An 18,516-nucleotide genomic window follows, 5' to 3' on the forward strand; every position below is an offset into this window, starting at 1 on the left:
AGATTAAAAAAAATTTGATTAAAATTTTGATTTTTTTAAAGAATTAATTCTTATTTTTTATTGACTCCCATTAAATAAATAAAATTTTATTTATTTAAAAAATGTAAAGCACAAATTAATGATGTGTGATTTATGCAACATGCAGAAATATAAAAACTAATAAAAAAGAAGAAAATCATAGTTAATTATATTTTCTGATGATTTTTAGATTATATTTATATTTTTTTGGTAGTTTTTTCGATGGTGGGTTATCCAACCCGGTGGGCTATAAAACCGGTGACAAACTTTATTATATAAAATTACTAAAATCACCATAAATATATGTTCCATTGACTTAATTTCTGGGTCATGTTTCCTATTAAAACAAAAAGAATATAAGCGAAAATTTTTGTTCAACATGTAATTCGCATAAGGAACTTCTAAATTATGTTAAATATTTTTTATTAGTAACCTTGATACCACAGTTTAATTTTTAAAGTGTTAGAGCAATTAAGTACAATGTTATTTGTTTGATTTTGGATAATTTGAAAAAAATCTCACGAATTAAAAAATACAGTAGACTATCCATTTAACGAAAAAAAATTTAACGAAAATATTCATTTTACGAAAGTCAAAATATTTTTTACGTTTTTCCTTAGATAAATTCAAAAATAAAAATTTTTTTTCTTTGTATTAGTGAATATTTAAATATATTTAACGAATATTTAAATAACGAAAATTAAAATTTTGATAAAATTTTAAAATAATTTTTCCTCGCTATTTCTTTGTAGTAAACCATGTGTACAAGGGTGAACAATATGAAGAAAAAGAAAAACTTATCAAATTCAACAAAAACTGGAAGTTATTGATTTCAAGAAGAATAATCCTGCTGTTACTCAAGAAAATTTGGCTCAGCGGTTTAATATGCCTATTGGAGTGATCAATTCAACGTTGAAGAAAATGCAATTGTATGGATCAAGGCGTCACAAACAAAAAAAGATTACATTTAAAAGTTGTACTGATAAGATATGAACCACTATATGCATGGATTCAGAACAAACGTTTCTGTAATCACACCATAACTAATGAAATGGTACGCGAAATGGCACTCAAAATTGCTCAAAGATTTTATATTGAAAATTTCAAAGCATCTCACCCATGGATTTCACGCTTTAAGGAAGAGTATGGAAGGAGATAAAGAGCATCCGTTGGTAATCGGAAAATTCAAAAATCCTCATGGTTTTAAAAATATTAATATGAATAATCTTGGGATTCAATATGCAAATAGCAATAAATCTTGGATGACCAGTTTAATTTTTAAAAACTGGGTTGAACGGTTAAATTCCAAAATGAGTGTGGAAAATAGAAAGATTTTGCTTCTTTTATATAATGCGCCAGTTCACTATTTTGATGGCGAATTCAGTAATATCGAGTTGTATTTTCTTCCTCCAAAGACAACATCTAAGATTCAACCAATTGATCAAGGGATTGTGCATTCATTTAAATCGTTGTATAAAAAAGGAATGACTAGAAATTTGAGTATGGGAACAAATATAGGAACATTGTCATATACAGATGAACTTACCAAATTCAAATTAGTGAATGCTCTACCTTTAATTATTGAGGCTTGGAACGAAGTCACAGTGGACACTATCAAAAATTGCTTCAACAAGGCATTAAATAATTGGGCGAAGATAGATGAAAAAATACTTGAAGAATCCACTGACGAAAAAGGTATTAAATTTAAATCACCTTACAATTAGAGATAATAAAAGTGAAATTATGATTGAGTTTCCTGTCTGTGCACCTGTCGTCTGCGAAGAAAACGCGTATCTTGATACAATACAATGTGAGGAAGAAAATGAGCATGAAGAAATAGATAGCACAAATGACAATCCCATTGGTTATGCAGATGCACTTAAATATTTGGAAAATATTGAAAAATATTTTTTGCAAGAATCTGGTGAACATATTCACCTAATTACAAATTTGAGAAATATATTGGCAAAAATTAAAAAGAAAGAACCTAAAATTACCGATTACATGACACATTTTTAATTAAACAATTTTTTTCGTTAAATTCATTTAACGAATGCTCAATTTTCATTTTCGTTAAATGAATAGTCTACTGTATATACTTTTTAATGTACACTCATTTTGAATTGTATTTGGAATTAAAGAGAGGTTTGATAAAAATATTGCTTCCTTTCGAGAATTGTTAAAACTATATATCTGAGATGCAAGAGTTGCAAAAAAGCACAACACTGGGAGAACCATTAAACTACGTTATTAAATAACTATTATGTATATCATTTAACGTCGTAATCATCCAATTTGGATAAAAAGTTTATCACATACTTATTTTTTTAAAACAAAATTTTTTATTATAACAAATGAATTTTAATGATTTGATGGGCAAAAAATGACCGAATTGTGAAGAAGCTTGGCTCTTCGCAATTATCGGAGGGACCATTATGTGGGGCGATAACACAGGAAGAGGTTGAAAGGGCAATTGCTGGGTTGAAGAACAAGACGCCTGGCTTCGACTACATCCCTCCGAAGTTGTTAAAGAAGGCCCCTGAAATCTTGATACGAGCATTGACTATGTTGTTTCACGCCAGCTGGACGTTCGGGCACCTTCCATCGGCGTGGAAGCATACGATTGTTCGAATGATTCCAAAATCTGGTAAATCGACACTGCTGGCACAGAACTACCGGCCAATTAGCCTCATTTGTGCTTTCTCTAAGACAGGGGTCACCAAACTTTTTGCACTCGCGGGCCGGATTGACCCCAACACAATGAACGCGGGCCGGAGCACGTGCATAGGATTATAATTTTACTAGAAATTCATAAGTGTGTTTTTTACAATAAAAACTAATTTAAACAAAAATAAAGTAAACAAAAATTTTAATGAGAGCTATGGAACTGTGATCTTTTTTTGTATAAGTTCATCAATATTTGGTTTTAAATTGCTGCATCCTATCATGAGAATTGATTTTAAGTGTCCGTCAGTCAATCTTGCACGATGGGCAGACTTAACATATTTCATCCTAGAAAACGTTTGCTCACATTGGTAAGTTGTGCCAAATATAGAAATCATCTTTATCGCAAAATTCTTTAGTCTCGGAAACTCATCATCCTTGAGATATTCGTAGAACTCAGCGAGTTTGGTCCGTCTGTGACAATCTTTGAGCTGTTCATTTGATTGTAAGTCAATAACTTCTAATTGTAATTCATGTTGAACATTTTCAACATTACAAGAAAATGGATTTTCGAACAAAATTATATCGCTTTCAATTTTGTCAAGTTCAGAAAACTTATGTAAAAAATGATGTTTTAATCTTAATAATAAAATGGTATGGTGTGTGTCTGTCTGTGTGTCTGTCTGTCTGTGTGTCTGTCTGTCTGTCTGTCTGTCTGTGTGTGCACACCAACTTCAAATTGGCAATACGATGTCCTCGACTTACATGATGAGGTCCTTAAAACCTTCCCCCCCAAAAAAATTAAAAAAAAATTTTCTGCATTTTGGTTAAAATGAACAACTACAATGTCCTCGACTTACATGATGAAGTCCTTAAAACCTTCCCCCCCAAAAAAATTAAAAAAAATTTTCTGCATTTTGGTTAAAATGAACAACTACAATGTCCTCGACTTACATGATGAAGTCCTTAAAACCTTCCCCCCCAAAAAAAATTAAAAAAAAATTTTCTGCATTTTGGTTAAAATGAACAACTACAATGTCCTCGACTTACATGATGAGGTCCTTAAAACCTTCCCCCCAAAAAAAATTAAAAAAAAATTTTCTGCATTTTGGTTAAAATGAACAACTACAATGTCCTCGACTTACATGATGAAGTCCTTAAAACCTTCCCCCCCAAAAAAAATTAAAAAAAAATTTTCTGCATTTTGGTTAAAATGAACAACTACAATGTCCTCGACTTACATGATGAAGTCCTTAAAACCTTCCCCCCCAAAAAAAATTAAAAAAAAATTTTCTGCATTTTGGTTAAAATGAACAACTACAATGTCCTCGACTTACATGATGAAGTCCTTAAAACCTTCCCCCCCAAAAAAAATTAAAAAAAAAATTTCTGCATTTTGGTTAAAATGAACAACTACAATGTCCTCGACTTACATGATGAAGTCCTTAAAACCTTCCCCCCCAAAAAAATTAAAAAAAAATTTTCTGCATTTTGGTTAAAATGAACAACTACAATGTCCTCAACTTACATGATGAAGTCCTTAAAACCTTCCCCCCCAAAAAAATTAAAAAAAATTTTCTGCATTTTGGTTAAAATGAACAACTACAATGTCCTCGACTTACATGATGAAGTCCTTAAAACCTTCCCCCCCAAAAAATCAAAAAATTATTTTCTGCATTTTGATTAAAATGAACAACGCGAATGTCCTCGACATTCATGATGAGGTCCATTAAAACCTTCAAGGCAAAAATCTCACGTATTAAGAATATCCTTGATGAAAACGACAGCGAGAATATTAACAATGATGAACTCCCAATTATTCGCGATAAAGAAATTCAATTCATCCTATGTTTTTCTCTTTAAAATTAAATGCATATATCATTATCGACCATGAATCAAAATTAAAGCTATTATCATATTTGACTTTGACAGAATGTGCAATCACAGATTGCACGACTTTGAATAGAGTGTGCAATTAACAGATTTTGAAAAACCACTTTGATAGTTGAAACCAGATTAGCACAATCATTAACACAATTTACCACCAATTGACGCACGACCTTGAATAGAGTGTGCAATTAACTGATTTTGAAAAACACTTTGATAGTTGAAACCACATTAGCACAATCATTAACACAATTTACCACCAATTGACAGCGCAATCAGAAGAATTTGCGTAAAAATATTAGCTATTTAGTTAAGTTTTTCGTGAAGATAGAATTTATTTTCGGTATGCCTCTTTTCCTAAATTTTTTTATTATTCAAAATAATTTTTTCAATAGATAACCGAAAGAGGGAAGACGACCTTAAGAAAAGAAGTTTTTCGTAAAGATAGAATTTATTTTCTGTATGCCTCTTTTTTCCTAATATTTTTTATTATTCAAAAATAATTTTTTAAATAGATAACCGAAGGAGGAAAAATGAAGCTGAAGAAAGATGGCTAACGTAATAGAGGCGACGATATTAACAGGTAAGTATTGAGGTGAGGATGTTTATATTCCACGAATTCCGATAATTTCTGATGAATTACCATTTAGATTTAAAAGGCTGCAATTTCCTTTGAGGATGAGTTTTGCAATGACAATAAACAAGGCCCAGGGACAGTCATTAAAGGTAGTTGGGTTATTTTTAGAGAGTGAGTGCTTTTCACATGGACAGCTGTATGTGGGATGCTCGAGGGTAGGCAGAAGAGAAAATTTATTCATATATGCCAAGGAAGGACGGACGACAAACATCGTTTATCAACAGGCGATAGAATAGGGTTACATTAAACCAGGTAGTTTTATACATCTACATAAACTTATAGTTGTTTGATGAAACAGGCCCTCCGCAGGAGCTAGGTCGCGGTGAGCGAAGCGAGCTGCCGAGCTAGTTCTTTGATAATTCCAATTTGGAAAGTAATGTCGATCTCATTACAGTTTGCCTCACAAAAACTTTTAAAACAAGAAAAGTGTGAAAACTGACGTACTCCAAGTTGTGACTCGAATAACATCAATTTTTGTCGAAATGCTTTAATTATCCTGTAGAAATCACAAATTAAGTTTTCCTTTCCTTGTAATTTCAGATTTAGCTCATTCATGTGAGTTGTAACATCAACCAAAAATGATAATTTTGATAGCCAAGCAAGATCTGATAATTCGGGATAATAGTTATTTTTACTGGTTAGAAAAATATCAATCTCACTTCGGAGTTTATAAAATCTATTTAATACATTACCACAGCTAAGCCATCTAACTGCAGTGTAATATGGTAAGTCAAAATATTCAGATCCAAAATCGTCAAGTAAAACTTTAAACTGACGGTGATTAAGTGAGCTCCCTCGAACAAAGTTTATTATGCGAATAACTGGATTCAACACACATGAAATATTAAGAGCCTTCGCACATAGTGCGTGCTGATGAAGGATGCAATGAATGAACAAAGTGTTTGAAATATGTAATTCCTCCAATTTATTAGTTATTTGCCCAACTAGACCCTTTTTAGAACCAGCCATATTCTTTGCCCCGTCAATCGTAACACAACTCAGTTTCTCCCATTCAAGGTTATAGTCACTTATAGTTTGTTCCAATTCATCAAAAATATCTTTTCCAGTGGTTGTTCCATGAATAGAACAAACAGATGCCAGTTCTTCAGTTATGGAAATATTCTCATCAACTCCACGAATAAAAATAAGAAGTTGCGATGTTCCCGAAATGTCAACTGACTCATCCAATGCAAGAGAATACCACAACATATTACTTGTCTTTTCACAAATTTGTAAATATATATTTTTTCCAAGCTCTTCAGTTCTCCGTGATACAGAACTCGCCGACAAACTTATTCCATCAAATAAGGAAGAATTTAGTGGGCACAAACAATTAACTGCTTCAATAATGCAATTTTTGATATACATCCAATCACTAAAGGGTTTCCCGTGTTGTGAAATAATTTTCGTTATCTCGTATCCAGCTCTTGTTACATTTTCATTATTTTCAAAATTTTTTTTATAAGGCCTTGTTGAATTTGTAAAGTGCGTTTCAGTGATTCAACTTTATCCTCACGTAGCTTTCCAGTGTACTTGGAATATATCGGAGCATGATTCGTTTCATAATGACGTCGAATGTTATACTCCTTCATAACAGAGAGATGTTCGTGGCATATTAAACAATAAGCTTTCTGCTTTAATTCATCTTTCGCAAAAAAATACTTCAATTCCCATAATTTATTGAATACACGGCATTCGCGGTCAACTTTTCTTTTCATATTAGACATAGCAACAAAGAAAAATTTAACGTTAATGCTGATAAGTTTTTTTTCGAATTAAATCTTGCAAAATAGTTTTATTTAAGTTAATTATTAAGGTATTAATTGAATATCTCGAAATAGTGCGCGGGCCGGATCCGGCCCGCGGGCCGTAGTTTGGTGACGTCTGCTCTAAGACAATGGAAAAGATTGTCTTTAACAGACTCTCTGGTCATATAGAGTCACAAAATTTGCTTTTACCCGAACAATGGGGATTTCGTGGAGGAAGATCCACAGGGGACTGCCTCAGGGAATTAGAGCACCAATTATCCCGTGCTGACAGAAATGAAGCATGGCTAACTGTGGTGTGTCTGGATCTGGCCAAAGCCTTCGATAGGGTGTGGCACCTGGGCCTACTCTCCAGAATCCATGACATCGGAGCCGGGATAAAGACCTATCGATGGCTGGAGAGCTTCTTGTCAGGAAGACAATCATTTGTCCGCTGTGGAAACCGCCTATCGGGGTGTGTGGAACTTAGAAGGGGAGTCCCGCAGGGATCTATCTTGAGTCCACTTCTGTTCAACCTCTTCTTGGCGGACATTCCTCTGCCGTCGACACGTACTGGCAAGCTCGTTATCTATGCTGACGATATCCTGGTCATGGATACCTCGAAAAGGATATCGCAGTCTTGGAGACGACTGAAATCATACATTGCAACGCTAAAGATGTGGACTATAGAGAAGGGTTTGACCCTAGCACCGGAGAAGAGCACCATTTCATGGTTGCGGAGAGGGAGTCGCTATGCGGAGTCGTGTGCATATGCGATGAGTAGCTATGTGATGGATCTCCCGAAAAGCAAAAATCTTTCTTACCTGGGAGCAACCATCAACTGTCGTGGCTCGTACGTAGAGCATATAGCAAATCAGAGAAAGAGGAGTGTGAGGATCCTCAAAAGCTTAACCAGGTTCCATCTGGATCCGGAAACGTACATCTACGTATACAAAACGTGTGTGCAGCCAGTCCTCACATATGGCTACGAGGGCTGGTACGGTACGGAGGAGAGTGACTACCTGATCGAACAGTTGGAAAAGACAAGACGTTTCGCTATGAAATTGGCTTACGGAGTACAACTTGACGGAAGGTTAAAAGACTCACAAGAATCCTCTGTGCCCACGATCCGGATGGTCTTGGAGAATTGTCGTCAAACATGACTAGTATTGGGGATACGCATGGAAAGAGACACTTCGGTGCCTTGTTTTTATCTCCCCGCCGATGATTTCTTCCTTGTTTTTCTTTTTCTTTTCGCTCAATAAACACTATTCTATTCTATGGGCAAAAAATGGTCTTTATCGAAATATTTTTTTGATAAGAATTAAAACCGCACTTAAATTGCAATCATCTGATTTGATTTTAATTTCGAATTTATAAATATATTCATATATTTTAGCTCCATTCCTCTGTAGAATATCTCTTGGCAGCCCCAATAAGATCCACTATCTTATATTCTGTTTTTTGTCTACTCTGAGGCGGCTCTTCGAGACTTGAGACCAGTCCTTCGAATAGAAAAAAACTACGATTGCTTTTGCAGATGATATCCAACAATAAAGAAAAGCTCAAGGTCCTAATTTAGAAGATAACAGAGAAGCTGTTAGATTGGTCACTAAATGTGAACATAGAAAGAACAGAGATCACGAAGCTGATTAAAAAAAGACCATACTAAGAAACCAAGGCGCAAAAACAAGAAACTGGACTCTCTCCTTATTGAATCAGATAATATTACAAGAAGTAAAATCCATACTTACACAACACTCAAAAACAGGAGAAGACCTGGCTTGCTCGCAGAGGATTTACGATTAGGATTTTACGTACAAATGAGAGTTAGCAAAATTTTCAGTATGAACTCACATTGTTTTGTACGAACCACGCTTCAGAGGCTGTGCAAAGAAAATATTTCCGGATTTCCTTGACGAAAACCTTAAAAGCATTGTGAACCACCTTGAAAGCAAAAAAGGCGGTTTGGGATAGAACGAAATGGAGAAACCTGTCCAGAGATTTGATTTATTGTGTTGCACATTCTTCGTCATCGCCATTGAAATCCTTAGTGCTATTAATACTTGTTTACATCCCCCGCGGTTTTCCTGTCTATCAAACAAGAGAAACCGTTTTTTGTGTAGACAAAGATCTAGAAGTGTCTTCTTTATTTCATAATCTACAAGGTTTTTGTACGTAACAGGAGGGTTTTGTAGTTAATTGGAGGTCGTTTGTCTTAAAAATTTTCTCGGCTTAAAACATTATACTCTTGACAATGCATACAGGATTTGAATTTTAAGAGTTTAAGAATCTTAAAAATAAACATTAAACGCTTTTTGAGTTTTATTTCAGTAAAGACATGGCGTAACAAACTGAATGTTTTTTAAATCAATATTTCGCTCTTGTAAATATTTATTGTTGCATTTTTCTAAATAAATGAAAGGAGAAAAAATACAGGCGTAGGCAAACTAAATCCGACAGAGGGAGTACTGCCTTGTTTTTAATAAAAAAATTGAATTCAATGATATTTTTTCAATAAAGACGGATTCAAGTCTGCATGTGTAATTTTTTATAAAAAGTTACCGTGTTCAGGAAATATAATATAAAATGTCACTTTCAAATCAAGCACAACGGAATGTACGGCCTGCGATCAACAAAATTTATCCACCTTCACTTTAATACGACGTTATAAACCTAATAAATCAGATTAATTATTTGTCGGTTTTATTGTATTTATGGTAAGTAACCCACAGTTTTTTGTTTCTCATAAAATGATTACCCAGTCCCAGGTATGTGGCTTCCTGCTGATAAAGAGAAACACAGTAATCCCGTCTGGTCTCTTCCCGTCCCCCCGATCGATCCCAGTGGGTTCGATTATTAAGGAGATTTTGGCGACTTTTAAGGCTTTAGAGCAGCGTGCCGCGGAATACGACCAGCGTTGTATCTACATGATAGCGCGTGCAGATCAAAGCGACAATTGGTTAATTGTGCCTAGAAACTTTCATTTAATGATTTAAGTTTTCAAATAAGACAGTTTATAAGGAAAGAAGTTTGTGCGTAATTTGATTTCATCTAAATATGAATATCCCGAAAAAGTTATCTTTTTTATATTTTCAAAGAACTTTAATCTAAAAATAATTAATGGGATCACAATTTTTCCATTTGAAGAGGGGAAATCCCTAGTCTGGGACGCAACCTGTGTGGACACTCTCTGTCCTTCCAACATTGTCGGGAGCGCAGTGTACAGACTGTATGCCGCGGAAAAAACGATGAGGGCAAATGAGGGAAAATATGAAGCTCTGCGAGACCGATTCGTGTTCTGTCTGATTGTGGTCGAGACAACTGGAGGAATAAGTGGGAAATCGTTTCGCTTCCTAAAGAAGCTTGGACGCTTAGCCACATTAAAAAGCCACGACACACGTGAGACCCGGTGGCTTCTCCAGTTGATCTCCGTTGCTATCGTGAGAGCCTCTCACGATTTAATTAAAAGGAGAATTGATCATGAAGTGATTACTCTACATTGTATTATTCACCAAGAAGCACTATCTGCGCAAACGTTTCCGTAAGAAATTTTAGAAGTGATGGAATTGGTCATAAAAATGCTCTTTTGTATATGAAGGAATCTTTCAATGACAGGTTAAAAATGAATGTTTAAATATAAAAAGGTTTAAGGATTTTAGAAAAGAAAAGGCAACTTTATTGTTCGTTATAAACCCTCCATGGCTAAAGTCAGCACTTTAAATTTATTCCCATTTGAAATTAACGCAGCTGAGTTCGAAATGCAGCTATTGGACTTGACATGTAAAAAATTATGGGCATCAAAGTTTATTCGCCTTTCAGAATTACTTGAAACCTTGGAACAGAAACATTTTCTGGTAAAATTAAAAATGATATTAATGCTATACAAAAGAAACTTGAAGATGTGATTTTCGAAACTTGGAATTATCTTCCAGATTCTTATTATGAATTAAAAAAATTTGCAGACGGAATTTTGACAATATTCGGGTCCATTTATATGTGTGAACAAAGTTTTTCTCATATGAATTATATAAAATCGAAATTACGGAACAAAATTACAGATTCGAATTTGGAATCTTACCTCAGATTAAAATTAACAACTTACGACCCAGACATTAACCAACTCTCCAAAGAAATGAGGAATCACATTTCTCATTAATGTGTCTAATTAATTTAATTTCTTAAAATGAATTCTTAATTATTTTTTAAATTAATTTTTCGAAATTTCCAAAAATGTTCAAAATTGGCTCTTCTCCAAAAGTATTTGCCGACCCCCGGTGAGAGGCAACGCAACGTCAATAATGTTGGTGGGGTCCACTTCGGATAGATCAGTGGTTCTCAACCTTTTTTGTCCGCGGATCCCTTGTGAGTAAATGAAAAATTTCGCGGACCCCCTACATATTTATTAAGTTTTTTGTCAAAAAAATTTTACTTATCTAAAAACAAAATTTATTATTAAATCAATAGAGAAAATTAGTGAGAAGGTTGATATTGTTTTTTCGAGGCAATTTTTTCAATAAGAGGCTCGGTTGTCGACAAGCAAACCCTGATGTCATCTTCAATATTCAGTCTTGCGCGATGATTATTTTTTATATTGAGAAGTGCTGAGAAGCCATGTTCGCATAAATATGTTGTCGGGAATATAAGCAACAAATTTAATGCATTTGCGCTTACGGAAGGATAATGCTTACACATTTCGCACCAAAATCTTGATGAAGCAAGTTTTTCATACAAATCTCTTGCGTTTGAATTATTGATCATGTCAATAAAAGCCTCTTCGATATTTTCATCGACCAAACGTGGATCAACACTGAATGGTGTACGAATGAATTTCAAATCAATTTTGTTCAATTCTGGAAAGTATTTATTTACTTCTTGTTGAAGATATGTTAAATGTGCATAAATAAGTTCGGTTATTTTGTTGATTTCAAATGCATCTATATTTACAGATTGTTCTTCAAAAGATTCAAACATAGTAAAATTATTTAGTTTTATTTTTTCTTTCCACAGTGTTAACTTCATCAAAAAAGCACTAACAATTAATATGAAACAGTTAACAAACTTAATTTTATCCACAAAATCAATTATTGTTTCATGTCTTCCCTGAAGCGATTTGTTGAGTGAATTTATACGAGAGAAGACATCTCTCAAGTAAGCAAGTTTAGATAGCCATGAACTATCCATTAATTTCGAAATAAATTCCGATGATTTAGAATTGTTTTCGCGAATAAAATATTCAGATAATTCATTCCTCAAAGAAAAAACTCTGGCAAGAATGTTTCCCCGAGATAGCCATCTCACCTCAGTGTGGAATAACAAAGCCTTTCCATCCTTTTCAAATTCCTCGCAAATAAGTCTGAAAATGCGCGAATTTAAAGCACTCTTTTTAATATAATTTATGATATGTACGACATCACCGAGAACATATCTTAAATCTGAAGGTAATGTTTTTGCAGCAAGTGCATAGCGATGTAGCATACAATGCATATGTTTCGTTTCCTGGTTAGCAAGTCTAACTTGGCTGCCAGACATAGCTGTTTCTTGGCAGAAGCTCTAAAGGAATCGAAATAAGGCTTTCAAACAGTCGAAATATGTAAACATTTTTAGATTTTTCTTAATTTTTTAAACTGATATCTTCAAAATCGAGCACAAATCTAATATAGATCGGAAAGGCCTACAATTCAAAATTATGTAGGATAAATTTTATTTTTATCATGGATACTCGAAAATTTTATTAATTCTACTTAAATAAAATTAATTCTCACACATAGGTCTATTTATTCAGAATAATATCAAAAATTGGAAATTTACGATTATAAATCGCAAAACAGTTTATTTTCAAATTTATACATCAATCAACTCCCACAGACGAATATCGTTGTCATAGAAAGATGCAGAAATAACCTTGTTAGGCTCCGCCCAGTCACAAGCATATACCAATGTCTCATGTTCTAAATATCCAACAGTAACATTCGTTTCAGCTAAGAAAAAATATTTAATAAAAACCTGGATCCGACACGTCGATTACTCTCAATCCAGAATGGGTAACAGACACTAAAAGAATGTGAGGGTTGGACGGGCAAAACTTTAACCCCCACACACCTCCTCCTAAATTAGTAGATGATATATGTTCTCCCGAGAAATTCCTTTTGTCGAGAATATTCAAACATTGATCGTATCTAAAAAAGTGATTCCCGTCCTTACCCCCCTGTGTATACTGTGTTTCCAGAACATAGAATCCCACAAACTCCATATTTATATCTAGAATATAGAAATGAAAGATCAACTTTCGAAATGATACTTGCGGGTTACTACCAACCCTAAGATCAGAAAGTTTTAAAAGACCTTCGTCGTCACCTTAGTAAATATTGATTTCAAAAACAAACCTGAGTAAAACAAATTACTGTCAGAATCAAAATGAACTTTCCAAATCTGTGAATTATGTAATGAAAATGTATTTATAGTAACACAATCCTGGCCAAGTTGGCAATAGTGAACACGGCCGTGTAAATCAGAGGATATAAGCATATCTCGGGAATCAATGTCTAATGACAAAAGATGTTTATCGTTCAATTGAGTGGAAAAGAGTCGAGTAATCATTTTGTCGTCCACTGTATAGCCACAAACGTGACCATTAGCGTCAATTGAGATAAATTGACTCTTTTTTTCTCGCCAACAAATATCGAGAATGGCGGAAGTTGGTAAAGAGTAAATCGGTTCTAAATTTGATATATTGTATAAACATAGTTGTCCTTTATATAATCCCTATAAATGTTATATTTTTAAAAAAAGCCTCATTCAATTGGTACGATCCGCATATAAAACTATTTATTGGATCTTGATCAATAGGACAAGTAGAAATAACACAAGGATGTGGAGATGATTTTTGTTTATTTAATGTTAAAGTTGACACTGTGTGAGCCATGCTAAAAAATTAAAAGTTTAAAATATTCCTAAAAAAATATTAATATATAACAAAAAATTCTATATTTTGTAAGTAATTTGATATACGGACCCTCTGAATAAAGTGCTCACGAACTCGCGCTAGAATCTATTTGGGCATATTCCAAAATTGGACCCTACTATACAGAGAAAAAATTTGTATTTATTGCCCAAAAAATCAAAACCAAAAATACAAAGGAAAATAATTAACGGGGAGATAAAAAAGGGACCGAACTTCCTCTTTTAGTGCTACCCAAACTATGATGATAAGACACAGGTTTTCTCCAGGATCATCTCGGCACGGGGGATTCTTGCGAGTTTTCTAGGCGTCCGTTAAGTTGTAATCCGTAAGTCAATTTCAATGCAAACGTCTTTTTTTCCAACTGTTTCCTCCGTACCGAACTAACCCTCCTAGTCATATACGAGAACTGGCTGTACACAAATTCTGTATACGTAGATGTACGTTTCCAGACCCAGATGGTACCTAGTTAAGCTTTTAAGGATCCTCGCACTCATCTTCCTCTGATTTATTACATGGTATGACAGCTTACAATTTCTTCGAGGTAGTATAAATTCAAGCTCTTGGGAGATCCAGCCATGGTGCTCTTCTCAGGTGCTAGGAACAAATTCTTTTCTACTGTCCACTTCTTTAGCATGACAATGTGTGGCTCAAGGTTAAATTGAAATTTTTCAAGGTCAAAAAAATGTAACCGGTTGCCCATACGTATCCAGTCACATATTACATAACTGGATCACTGCTAACCGCCTGTCAGTAACTAGGTTTTATTCTGGACAACAACAAAATTCAGTTTTTCCGGACTCAGAAGATCCTAGGAGTTACGTTCAATGCGCGCGTGTGCTTCTCTCCACACGTGGACAACATATTCATAACGTGCAAAAGGAAAACCAATATATTAAAGTGTCTCTCTGGAATTTGGAAGTTTGGAAAGCACTCAGTACTTGGATGTCTATACAATCAGTACATCCCGCCTTGTTTCTCGCATGCATGCACGGCATGTGGCAACTCCATTTTCTGGTCCAATAAACAGAAGAGTGAGGCGAGCCGGAAAAGAACTCTAGCATTCACGGAGCGTTGGACAAAATGCAAGCTTTCGACTCATACAAGCATGGAAAACCTCTTGATACTATATAAACGATCAGATGAAGACATGGAGAAATACGACCACTACGTGCTCGCGCGGGAACCAAGAGGAAAATCAGGCCGACATAAGGAGTCTCCTCGTGCGTGTCGGGATCACGAAACGTTACTTGCTCTGTCTTTCGTGTTAAAAGATAAACTCCGTTATGGGAAATTTAATATTTTATATATTTTTTTTTAATTTTTGAATTTTATTTTATAATAAATAATAATAACGTGTTTGTATTTCTATGCCGAAGAAAATTTCTGTCAAAGACAAATTAGACATATAATTTTGATGGATGTGAAGGTTCTGAGCCCTTAAGAGAACCCGAGTGACAAACATTCATTTCTGGACAAGGTTGTTTTTACTTCGTTTAAAATGTAATAATTAAAAAAAATCAAATATGCCTAAATTTTTATAGATTAAGAAATGATAATTTAGTTGTTTCCGGACCATTATTACAATCTACCGCTAAAAAAGCAGTACAAATTTCAAATCCTAAAAATACTACTCCGCTGCTTCAGCCGCTTGATCTGGGAATAATTCGTTCATATAAAACATTTTACTCACACGAATTGGTTAAATTTATATGCTTGTTTGAAGGCGAAGAATTAATATTAGATGGTATTCAAAGTAGACAAATATGAAATAATCTTTTAAAGTCTATCAAATATAAATATGAGAAATGTTTTGTTAGCAATTGAAGATGCTTGGATGAATGTTACTATAAAAACGATCACGAATTGCTGAAATAAAATTAATGAGCAACGTACAGATGATGTTCAAAAAAATGTAATCAGATAAATGAAGAAAAGATCGAAGAAACTGTTATATCAGTAGAAATCTCTGGTATAGAAAATGACGAGGCGTTATATGACGGTGTTGAAAAATGCCAATCTACTAAGAAACTAATTTCTACAATTAATGAGATGGAAGATGGTATTTTCAGCTTGCTCCAGAGGTATTAACTGCATTTTATAACTTTAAAAAGATAACGATGGATCAATTAATTAAAAAGTACAAAATCTGAGATAAAATAACGGATTATTTTAAAAACAAAAATTAAAATCGTTAGATGTGAATTAAAATAAAGATCTTTTTTTGTTTTCAACTAACAAAACGTTATTTTATTGTTAGTATAAAAAACCCCTCTTTCTGGGGAAACTCAGAAAAGAGGTTAGACTGTATTTTGTTTATAAACAATGGAGCTATTTCTTTTCATTCTAATTAACACGCCAGGACAATTAGCGATTTAACAGTTAATGTAGATTTCTAAAAAACCATTATTCTTAAGATACGACATTTTGCTCAGGAATTTCTCGCGCAAGCATTATGATTTAATTAAATAATAGAATTCCGATCATTTTTATAGCATTTATATTTTTTGAAATTATCTGAATTATTTAAAATCAATGAATCGTAGTGGCAATTAATTTGTATTGATCTCTGCTTTTATTATTCAAAAGAATAGATTTTAAGCCACTTCATGTTAGCACTAGGTATTAATTATGATTTAATGCATTTTTGATTATACAAACTGTATGAGTTATGGTTAGATTAGTCGTTACCACCTGGCCTATCGTTATTTCAGTTTTATTTTTATAATTGCAGTTAAACAAAAATTCGGAAAAAAATAAAATTGTTTCAATGTTTCCAAATTTGTTACTATCTAAAAACTCGTTAAATTGTTCAAAATGTGATCACATTGAAACATTAAAATTGAATAAAACTTCAAAGTAGTTTTTACCTTTACCTACATTTATAAGCACGCATCCTAAGCATTCGATGAAAACTAAACTGAATCAGTTTTCAAAAGTATTTGATTCAAGTACTCCACTCAATCAAAAAATTAAAATTGCGATCAAAAAAACGACTCAAAGTTATAATTTCAATAATATATAAAGACTGTATTTTAGTAAAATATTGTTTTCAAGACCCATTCAGTTCTCCTCCAGATGATTTTATCGATAAAATTACGCAACTTTGTATCCTTGAAAAACAATCAAAAAATATAGAGATTAAGAAAAAATACAAATCAAAAAAGAAATAAATATAAGTTTATAAAGTTTTATTATACACTAATATAATGTTTTATTGGCATTAAAATATTTTCATTAGTATAGATCTTTAAAATATTTTCAAAAACAGTTTTTTGATCAAATTGAAAAAATTTAAGTTTCGGTTAAAATTTATCCAAACGATAAAATTTTAAATATACATAACAAGAATATAAAAACAAAGTGCAATTATCAATTAATTAAAAAGTACAAAAATCTATTAAATTAATAAGTATATAATTTCGATAATTTCAATGACAATTGATGAAACTATTGTTTCAGATTTACTGACAACTGATCTATAATCAATGATTACTTTTTTTAAACCGTCCTATTTGAAACCTCTGGAGTCACAGGAAATCTCACTACGTCCTTCATCTATAGCATCTGGAGAATGATTCCTATCTGTAGAAGATTGATGGGAATCGTCGTGGTTCTGACAAAGAATTTTGATTGCCGTTTTTTGAGGGAACAGTCAAGCAATTTTTGCCTCAACGTAAATGATTTTTTTTAATTTTTTCTTTATTTTTCGACGTATTAGACAATTTTTAATTAAAAAATAAAAGATCAGGTTTGTAATTTCTGAGTCACAATATCGTAAACTGACTATTAAAGAGATAATAGAAAATTTTTTCATTTTGTAGCGTGGTTTGTGAAGTTATCTTTCTCAATTTTCAAATGAATAAATGTTTAATGATGTGTGTAAAAATTTGATAACCTCAATAAAAGAAATCATCTAAATCAATACCATCTGGTATTCGCATTTTAATAAATAGAGACATATGGATATCCAGAAATGAATGAACAACAAAAGCAACAACCCTCTATCAATGAGAAAGTTCCCGCTAGTGTATATGTATTGGTTCTTGTGATTCTATTTGGATTGGTCATTATTTGTACAGTTATTTTTATATTTTACGGAATTTCTTGACTTTAAGTTATTCGTCATATCATAAAAAAATCCGCTCTGGTCTCGTCCCGGATGCACTCAGGGACCAACTCAGTCGGGTACAAGAAATCGATGCCGTCGTTTCACGACGGACGTATGACAGGATTGTGAAGAAGCTCAACTCTTTGCAGCTGCTAGAAGGACCATTATGTGGAACGATAACACAAGAGGAGGCTAAAAAGGCAATAGCTGGGTTGAAGAACAAATAACCTGGTTTCGACTACATTCCTCAGATAAACTTTGATGCAAGGACTGACTATGATGTTTGAAACTAGCTGGACATTTGGACATCTTCCATCGACATGGAAATGTACGATCGTTCGAATGATACCAAAACCTGGTAAATCAAAACTGCTAGCAATGAACTATCGGCCGATTAGTCTGATTTGTGCTTTCTCTAAAACTATGGAAAAGATTGTCTTTAACAGACCTTCTTGTTATGTAGAATCACAGAATCTGCTTTCGTCCGTACAAT

General features: G+C 33.4%; 2 protein-coding genes across 2 annotated transcripts; one reads left to right on the forward strand and one right to left on the reverse strand.

Annotated features, from left to right (window-relative positions):
- The first annotated feature begins 1,064 nt into the window (after positions 1-1,064).
- On the forward strand, positions 1,065-1,742 carry LOC115231679 (tigger transposable element-derived protein 6-like). Its single transcript, XM_029801651.1, has one exon. The coding sequence runs from the start codon at positions 1,065-1,067 to the stop codon at positions 1,740-1,742; it is 678 nt and encodes a 225-aa protein (XP_029657511.1).
- A 1,155-nt stretch (positions 1,743-2,897) lies between these two features.
- On the reverse strand, positions 2,898-6,415 carry LOC115231680 (general transcription factor II-I repeat domain-containing protein 2A-like). The gene is made up of 2 exons (XM_029801652.1): positions 5,651-6,415; positions 2,898-3,296 (listed from the first exon to the last, which is right to left on the reverse strand). Exons 1-2 carry the CDS (start codon positions 6,413-6,415, stop codon positions 2,898-2,900), a joined length of 1,164 nt encoding a protein of 387 aa, XP_029657512.1.
- Between the last annotated feature and the right edge of the window lie 12,101 nt (positions 6,416-18,516).

Source organism: Octopus sinensis, unplaced genomic scaffold, assembly GCF_006345805.1.
Source record: "Octopus sinensis unplaced genomic scaffold, ASM634580v1 Contig18749, whole genome shotgun sequence".
In the NCBI taxonomy this organism is placed as follows: Eukaryota; Metazoa; Mollusca; class Cephalopoda; order Octopoda; family Octopodidae; genus Octopus; species Octopus sinensis.